Source organism: Eutrigla gurnardus (assembly GCF_963514095.1).
Source record: "Eutrigla gurnardus genome assembly, chromosome: 14".
Lineage (NCBI taxonomy): Eukaryota > Metazoa > Chordata > Actinopteri > Perciformes > Triglidae > Eutrigla > Eutrigla gurnardus.
Window position 1 is genome coordinate 9,146,006 of NC_139937.1, and position 9,333 is coordinate 9,155,338.

General features: G+C 44.4%; 1 protein-coding gene across 1 annotated transcript; it reads right to left on the reverse strand.

The window, feature by feature from the left end:
• Positions 1-2,776: 2,776 nt before the first annotated feature.
• On the reverse strand, positions 2,777-8,263 carry irx2a (iroquois homeobox 2a). The gene is made up of 3 exons (XM_084026204.1): positions 7,724-8,263; positions 6,076-6,481; positions 2,777-5,348 (listed from the first exon to the last, which is right to left on the reverse strand). The coding sequence occupies exons 1-3, from the start codon at positions 7,961-7,963 to the stop codon at positions 4,468-4,470; spliced, it is 1,527 nt and encodes a 508-aa protein (XP_083882330.1). The 5' UTR covers positions 7,964-8,263; the 3' UTR covers positions 2,777-4,467.
• Between the last annotated feature and the right edge of the window lie 1,070 nt (positions 8,264-9,333).

Here is a 9,333-nt window from a genome sequence, read left to right on the forward strand (position 1 = left end):
GTTTTTGCTGAATTTTCTTTCAATGGCTTGCACATGAATTGCATCCTCCAGATTAGAAAAAGGGTTTATCATTCCAGCGTGTGACTGCCCATGCACACGGGAGACATAAGTAAGAAATCTAATCACACAGACTGTCAAAGGATATGCAAGTTGAATGTCAGTGTCTGTCTGTTGCTCTGCTAAAGTATTGGTATCTGTTGCAAATGCATCAATTCCTACTGCTCTAATTTACCATCCCGCTCCATTAACTACATCAAGATCTGTTTGCAAAACACACTAAATCCTAATAAAACTTTAGCGTCATTAACTTCCTCTTGGAGCCGCGCACAGGTGTGCGTCAGAGATTAATGTCTGAAGCATTTTGGAGGAGAAAGGGTTGATGGGAGGATAAAGGATACAAAGAGCTCATGAATTATCTGCATATACGAGCTGCTTATTTGATCAACGATAAGGGGGAATGAGTCCACTTGCTCTCTATTCTACACTCACACGGAGCCTATGAGCCCTGCGATATCATCAATTTAGCTTGCAATGACAACTAGTCCTTAGCATGGATGAACACGCCCTCTTTAGTAAGCTATATTATAGGATTATGACTGTATTTGAGATGCGACGCATGGAATTAAAGAACACCACAATGTTTAAATTGTTTAAGCCAGGCCTTCCACTCAGTAAACTTGGCCAATACAGTAAATTGTCTGTTTTGCCCTTGAGGATCAATATCTGGAGTGTCAAGGGCGACCCGGTTCCTTCTGCTAATAGTTAAACGAATGTGAGGCACAGAGTGGGCCCTTCAAAGGGGACGGAAATGCTGCAGCACAATTGTGACTAATTGTGGCATAAATTCACAATCGTTTCATAACGGGCTTCACAGCTTGAGGTTTGTCATGTGCAATGGACGCCTTGCTCCCATTTTCACCTGCCATTGCTCTCAATCAAACAAAGAGGTGGGGTGGAAGTTTCTTTTCATGCGTTCAAAGGCGACCGGTTGCTGAGCAATTTCTTTTAACAGAAACAATAACTCTTTTTATTGAGAACAAATGTTGACATTTGGAGGGTGCAGCAGCGGGTGAGGGAAAGCGAGGGAGGGAGGGAGGGAGGGATAGAGAGAGAGAGAGAGAGAGAGAGTGCAAGTGCGAGAGAGAGAGAGGCCTCTGTGTGCTTTGGAGAGTGCCTCTGGTGCTATTTGACAACAGTGCCGAAGCCCCGGGGGGACCCACCTGAGAAAAGAGCATGTTTTTCAATAAATCAACTTCTAATGAAAGTGTTTGGGATGAAGAAGAAGAAGAAGGTGGCCAGGGGCGATAGTGTGCATGACTTCTATATGTGGCTGCCTGTGAAGTAAAGGTAAATAAGAAGGAAGGTATACACATCAGTATCAAGCAGTGTTGATCAAAAGGAGACGAACAAGAACAACAAAACAATAATTTCCAAGTCATTTTTTTCCTCCTTAAAACAACATTTCTGACAACGTGGCATTATCCACTGCAAAAAATAAACCATGCATTTATGTCACAAAGACTCCTGTCAGCCTGAAAGGTGGGTTAACTGAGTTTGGGTGGGTTTACCCTCCACTACATGCCTGGTGGCAGCCAAATATTACTTCCTTGGATACGACAGGGGGGGATATAGAAGGAGGAGGAAAACCAAGGTGAAAGGGAGTCCCTTGAGAGTTGGACAACACTCAAGCTCAAATTCAACTGGAAAATGAAGGATTAGCTTTTAGTCTGGCTGGGAGCGATGATGGAGGCCTCCGCTTGGAGGATGGGAATATTATATATTTGATCTTTGACTCTTTCACACTCTACAAGGCCAGTGTGTGTGACAATATAATGAAATTACATTTTTCTCAATCATAAAAAACTGGTTAGAAAAAAGAAATGGCATCTAAAAATGTAATAATAGTAATAATAATAATACTAACAGAATTAATGCCTAAAGACCTAAGCTTTTTTCCCCCTAAATTGTTTAATTAGCTGTGTCCTAAAGCCGCTGTAATAACCAAGCCATGATGAAAAGCACAGGAAAGCCTGTCCGATTAGGGCCCATCACACAGCCCATTGGAGCTGGCAGATGCTTAGATAGACTTTTATGGATTGCTCAATGCCGTGCCGTAATGAAGCAGGCAGGGCTGACCCATCCTGCACCAGAGCTAAAAAGCTCCAGGGAGGGCCCCGCTGGGAGCCCATAATGCCCGATGCGTCCCACGGCAATATTAATCACACTGAAAAATAAATGTGTGGCAACACGAGGGGAGAGGGGAAAGGGGTTAGAAAAAAAATGAAATAAGTACGTCGTTTATCCCAATCAAGGTCTTGAATATGTGGCCGAGGGAGATCCTCGGACCAGAATGGGGCCCTAAAAGAAAATGATGGTCCATTTAGAGAGAATGGATTGTGCAATCTGTGAAAACTCATAATGTTTATGAAAAGCGAGATTCATCAAGCATTTCCCATCTGCGTTTGACTGACAAAATAAAAAGAGCAATGAGCGGGGTAAATAGAAAAATGCCTCAATGCTAAACGCAGGTCTGTTGTAAATAAAAGAATGACTCCCCGAGATTTATGTTATAGTTGGGAAAACAGTTTAATAATGGATATCATAACCCGCCGGTACATCTATACCAGCGCGTTTAATTGCATTTACATTCAAAGATATAAATTAGTAAAAGTACTCCTGATAACAAGATTGTGTATCTTTTTCCCAAATGTGTCTCAAATATATATATATATATATATATATATATATATATATATATATATATATATATATATATATGTATATACACACAAAACAAACAGACAATGTTTCCCACTTTTTGCAATACAACTTGCATAAATTATAGGCATCATTTCGCCATCATTTAAAAAAATAAATATCAAATGTAGGCTATTCCACTTTGAAGTCCTCAAGATCACTTCAGTCCTGTCCGCTTTGCGTCCCAAGACACCTCCTTTTACAAACGTGGTTTCACAGAAAGGCCAAATCATGTTTTCCACACGTGAATATGTATTAAAACAATATACCGTGGCAAATAAGCAAACTATAGGAACCTGAGAAATCACATGTAAATCACATATAATGGGAGATCTCTATTCAAACCGGCACATGAAAATGTATCCACAATGCCTCAGAAAACAGTTGAAATAATACAATAACAATGTGACAAACAGGTGCTGTGGAGAGGGTCTCAGCTGGAGTGGAGCTGAGGAGGTGGTAGCAGCTTTCGTTCCGACTATGTGGTGGCACTGATCCGGTTTGAAGTAGAGGTTATGGGGTTAAAACGTGGGGCCAAAAGGTGGTGTCCTTACTCGCTTTATAGTCAAAGCAATTGTGACACCTACCTGCAGAGCATGGAAATAAAACATCCCACACCCACACGCTCGACTCCCCTTGCACAAACCCCAGGAAACACAAAGTTCTCGCAGCATGGCTCGAAACAAAATAGCTCGACACTGCAAGTGCTTATTGAAATCCCCATTGCCTAATTACCGGTGTAAAAGAAAGAAAACCCGACTATCCAGCGGCATGTAGGCAAAGCTTTGAACGTGCGCAAAGAAAGTAACCGCCAACTCGAGCGACATTTGAAGATGTAAAGTTGCACGGTGAAATGCTCAGAGCAAACTAACTGATTTATTTGCGTTTGGCTGACCCTGTGTAATTAAATATCCAACCAAAAGACGCGCCCTCCTCCCGCGCGCGCGCACACACACGCGCGCGCGCACACACATCAGAGGAAATATTAAAAAAAATACAATTCCTGGTCAAAGATATGGCAACATTTCTCCACTTTCTGGATTCGCAGGCTGCCACTGCGTGTGTGCGCGCGCCTTACCGCGCGAGTGCGCGTGGTGAGGCTGCTGTTTGAGGCCTGCCCTTCTTATTCTGACATATAGTCCGTGTGTGTTGCAGTAAGCTTTCCTTATCGCACTACAACGCTTTTACTGCTTTCTAACGCGACGCTTAATGATTCAATGGCAGACCGACACGCGCGTATTGTTCCCCTATAATAACGGAGAACAACTATTAATCGATTATTCCGGTAAAAATGCGCACTTCGCTGAAAATGAATGATGTGCCAACACGTTCGTTTGCGTAAAATATGCATCTTAATAAGTCAGCCGGTCCTAAAATCGTATTAATTGTAAAACAAGTGATCTGCCGACAGTGTCAGATGATGCCACTTGTGTTTCATGCATGCTCCCTTGGAAAATAAATAAATAATAATAATTCAAAAATAGTCTTGATTCTTGAAACAGCCAGGTCATCACATGGTTTGACTACTAGACATGAAAGTGACACAAAGAAAACCAGTTGATTTGCATTGCAAACAAGTGAACTCGTTTTTTTTTTTTTTTTTTTTTAAACTTCCGCCCGCCAAGCAGCATCTTCCCTCCCCGCAACACCGGATTTAAATAATTTTTTTTAAAATGTTTCTCGTTTCGTTGTAAATCGCGTCGTGAATCATTACGTACCTTTCTTTGCTTCTAAATGTGCGTGTCTGAAAGGCTGCTGCTGCTCGACACCAACAATCTGGTTTGGGTTATTTTTAACGAGGGGCGAGTCTGGCCTGTGTTTGGGGTGCGCGCTCGCCTCCAGAGTCTGGTGAGACGCGCTGAGACCCTCGTTCGCAGCAGCAGCAGCAGCGGCAGCGGCGGCGGCGGCGGCGGCGGCAGCCAGACTCACTCCAGATGAATTAGTGTACCGCAGGATCCCTTGGCCCTGCAGGGGGCTGAAGTTGCCATAGTTTGTGTAATTGCTATAAAAGGGAGAAGTGTAATAAATAGGTCTTCCGAGGATGGAGGGGGCCGGGTAGAGGGAGGGGGAGCTGGCAGCCGGGGAGGTGGTGGAAGACGTGGGGGGGGTGAGGAGGCCACCGCTGGAGGAGGGGCAATTTGGTTGCCCGGGCTGCCCCGTTTGCTGTTGCTGCTGCTTTTGGTCCGAGGTAGCAATTTCCGCCAGCGACCATAATTTGGGCTTGATCGGAGGGTTCTGAGGCGCCCTCGAAGAAGGTCTGCTGTCAAGGCAGGAGGACGCTTTGTTGGTATGACTGTTGCTGTTGACGAGGCTCCGGGCCAAATCCTCGCGCTGGCTGTGGAGATTGTGGAGATGATGGAGGTGGTGGTGGTGATGGTGGTGACCGAGAAGTGGCGCTTCTACTCCCGATAGAGGCGACGACGTGACGGATATGGGCGAGAGCTGAGCCCGAGGGTCGTGGTTCTGGTCCTCGTCGCATTTGTCGCCGGCCCGGTCCGAGTCCAGCTCCCCCACGCGACAGCTGACCTTCTCCCCGTCGGACTCCGCTGAGCACGAGTGGTCCGTCAGAGTGTCGACGTGCAAGCTGATGCCTGAGACAAGAAAAACAATTTAAAAATAAGTAAATAAATAAATAAATAAAGACATGGTTACAGGAAAACCTAACACTCAAAGGAAGGACGAGAAACGGATTAATTATTAATGAGCTGTCATATTCTAAAACAAAAAATAAGTTGAGAATTTCTAATGAATAAATAAAAGTATCTGAAAACTTATAGTAGCCCATATTCCATGTCCATGTGCATTCAACGCAACCAGGCTTTAATAAGCACCATATTAATTATTCATATCGGACTAAATAGTGGGTTGCAATTGAAAGCATTGTATTCGATAACAATAATAATTCCCTTATTTCCATAATTGTACACAAGTGATACCACGATAATAACAATAACATTGCTGTTGAGTGTCTTCTTCGCCAGTGACCTGCCATTAATCATGTTGAAGGAAATACAACTTTCGCCTTAACATCAGGTCAAACAACCTGGTTTCCATTTAAAAAAAAATAAAAAAATAAAAAATTGTATATATATATATACACAAAATAATAAAGTATGTATATATAAATAAACATATTCAAATCAGCTTATTTGGACATCTGTTTCATGATTTATTAATTACTCATCCTTGATATCTTAGGCCGGTATTATTGAAGTTAATAAGCTGAGCAGTAAATATAAGGGGCATCCACCCCTCCCCTTCCTCTAAGCCCCCGAATTGTTAAATGGATCATTGGCTCGGCCGCCAGATTTCCCCCACCTTCATCATCCGCTGAAGCCTCGCTGTTCTCCAGGTTTTTCTCGGAGCGCTCCACGTCTTTCCTCTCCCCGTCCCCGTCCTCCTCGTCCTCGTCTTCGCTCTTATTCCTGGGCGCCCACGTCATCTTGTTCTCCTTCTTGAGCCTCCGCCTGGCGTTGGCGAACCAGGTGGAGACCTGCGTCAGGGTCATCTTGGTGATAATGGCCAGCATGATCTTCTCCCCCTTCGTCGGGTACGGGTTCTTCCTGTGCTCCTGCAGCCAGGCCTTCAGGGTGGCCGTGGCGTCCCTGGTGGCGTTTTTGCGGTACGCCGGGTCGTTGAGTTGGTAGGGGTACCCCGGACTCCCGTACGGGTGGTAACTCAATGCCCCGGCCATGCCCGACGGGTGCGCGTCATATGGAGAGCTCTGGGGAAAAAGTTGGTGGAAAAAAGTCACGGTGTGTTTCCCAGCGGTGGGTTTATTTCATTCCACGTGACATGGATGTGGCTTGTGACTAATTTGCAAAACAACTTTACATATTTGAAAACATTTCAAAGCAAGAAAACATGTATTACAATTATATTAGCAGTGTAGTCATTTGTTTTTCCTAAACCTGTCGGAATATGTGAGAAAGGGGGCAGTGCAAATTCACTGGCAGATCTTATCACTTTGATTAATGACTTGCAGTGTATTATTAAAAATAAACGGTCAATAAATTACATTTTGCCATTTTGGTAATTTGTCAAATGTCCTCATTATATTGAGGAAAAAAGAAAACACTGTAAATGCAAGCAAGGGCAGGAAGCACACGGTGCGTAAAAACAGGCCGCTGAAAAAGCACCAACTAATGGTTAACCAACGGCTGAGATCGTTATCGGATTAACTAATAACAGGCTACTGTTAATACAGCAATTCATATAATAAAAAAGGAAATTTCAATTTTCCGTAATCGCCTATTAACTCCCTCATTTGCTTTCAGCGGCTGCTTATTTTGTGTGTGTTTTGTTTTGTCGCTGCAGCCCAATGTGTTAACATATCTTCCCTTTGCAGCATTACAAATCCCATTAGCAAATCACTTGATATGCACCTTTTTCCTAAAAAGCTTGAAGTGCCCTGTGACATTAGCATCGCGAGTCACGCTTTTCATATTAAAATTCCGTTTATTCAAACATCCGAATCATTTCCAGCAAACTTCATCCCCCGGTGATTTTAATGACTGCCGCAGAAGAAAAGAGTAATAGCTTGTGTTATTATTCATTTTCTACGGCACACAAATTAACTGCTCGGAGGCTAAAGGCTCAAATAAAATTAAAAAAATATATATCTTAGTTGGTGTTCTGTTTCACATAATTAGCTGCGCAGTGAGTGTTAAGCGTTGGTCAAGCCGTTACAATTTGCAGCTCATGCTTAAAAACCAAAAGAGGTCGAGGATTTAGGAAGAACCCGACGACTAGGCCACCAGATATACACACAGCAACCGTCTATGAGAAAGTTCCGCAACCACTTACTGATGAGTGGACCATCACAAAAACAGTGGAAACCTGCGCCGATGTAATCGCGAAGACAGCTTATCGTTTTTTGCGCGTTTAACGACTTTAACTCGCCGTCCACCTTTGCTTTGCAGCCTTATCATACAGAATCATAGATGAACACGTTATATATGTTTACCATGTAGGATGGGAATCCCGTGGTTGGATCCGTCGAGTATGACAGTGGACTGGAGAAGCCAGCACCAGCCGAGGCGGAGAAAGCAGCCGATCCAGGGTAAGGACTGAAGGCTGAGCCAGAGGACGACCTCGCCAAGTCTTCATTCCGCGGGGCGGCCAGAGCCGAGGCCCCGTAAGCCGGACACGAATAAAGAGCCAGAGAGCCCGGGGGCTGGTATAGGTAACCCTGAGGATAGGACATTAGTGCGCGCGGGATAGGTCGCCGATTCCAAATAAAGGAGGAAAAAACGCGCAAGGCGGCGATCACGGGCAGCCAAAAATAATAAACAATCAACTCAATAATCGGCCGTGCAAACAGTCATCAGACAATGAAAATAAAAAAAAGTCCTCCCTCCACAGCCCCCTTACTGGGAAAAACCCGAAAGATCTGTTAAAGTGCCCACATAGAGGCAATGTGGCATGCGTCTTGATCCCCTAGCGTCCGATGTTTTTAGTACGCAGCACTATGAAGTGAGGAGTTCGGAGGGAAGGAGCCAGTGGAGTTTCAGACACACGGAGCATTGGGGGAAAGTGGAGCTGTCACTCCGGCTCATCTGAATATCCCATCCCCGCCCCCTTTCCGCCTCACAGACATGGAGCCTCGGAACAAAACCAAGACTCCACACTGCAAAAAGTGGGCTCCATCCGTCTTACAAGAGTCGTTTTGGCGTAACGTGAATTAAAACCCCGTTTTTTATTCCTCAAGAAAACCAGACACGTCTGCCAGCCGGATGAGATGTTGCCCGTTTAGGTAACTGTTGCTGCAAATGAATCCGTTCACCGCTGCGATCTTATTCAGGTAAACTCGCCACACAGGTGATGCTCATCAGAACTTAAAATGTTGCGTTATTTTTAATGTTTGTTTCCAACTCGCACATCCCCAATAGCGCGGTCAATATATTTTTTTAATTATTATTATTATTATTATTATTATTATTATTATTATTATTATTATTATTATTATAGAGATGTTTTGCAGCACCAGTCTGACAGGAAGAGAAGAATTCTAGATTAGTCCGGTTATTAATTCACGAATTGTTTTAAGGTCAGGTTGATTGTGGCACACAGCGTCCGAGCCAAAGTTGCACACACTCCCGTAACAACTGCGAGAGAGAGAGAGAGAGAGAGAGAGAGAGAGAGAGAGAGAGAGAGAGAGAGAGAGAGAGAGTATAAAATGGCCAGTGCTCTCCGCTTGCAGCTGGTCATTTCGTCAGTCCAGCTATATCAAAACGCAGACACATGCGTGTATGTATACGCGAGCACCGCGCGCACGCTCGCAAAGTAGTGCGCGCTCCGGTCTGCGGGAGGCGTAGCCCTAATTCCCACCACTTAGCGCGTCTCTAAAACACGCGTGCCTTGTTATTACAATTACATTCACCGTGAATAATAAAGCTGTTCGTGGGGTTTGTAGTCAATGTATGAGGGCCAGTCACCAATCTAACCACCAACACTGTTCAAGTGTGTGTGCGCGCGAGTTTTTCTATTTCTTTGCGCGCGCCTTCGGACTTGTCTGCATGCAAACTAGAGTAGCCTTGTCCTTTATTGCTGCGATTACAGGCTTAATGACCTCTG

Bases quoted from the DNA above. Each gene is read 5' to 3' on its own strand.
- irx2a (XM_084026204.1), bottom strand. From the start codon at position 7,963: ATGTCCTATCCTCAGGGTTACCTATACCAGCCCCCGGGCTCTCTGGCT. The intron at 6,482-7,723 runs GTAAACATATAT...CTTTTTCCCCAG, and splicing joins CGGGATTCCCATCCTACATG to AGCTCTCCATATGACGCGCA. The intron at 5,349-6,075 runs GTGGGGGAAATC...TTCTTGTCTCAG, and splicing joins GGCTTCAGCGGATGATGAAG to GCATCAGCTTGCACGTCGAC.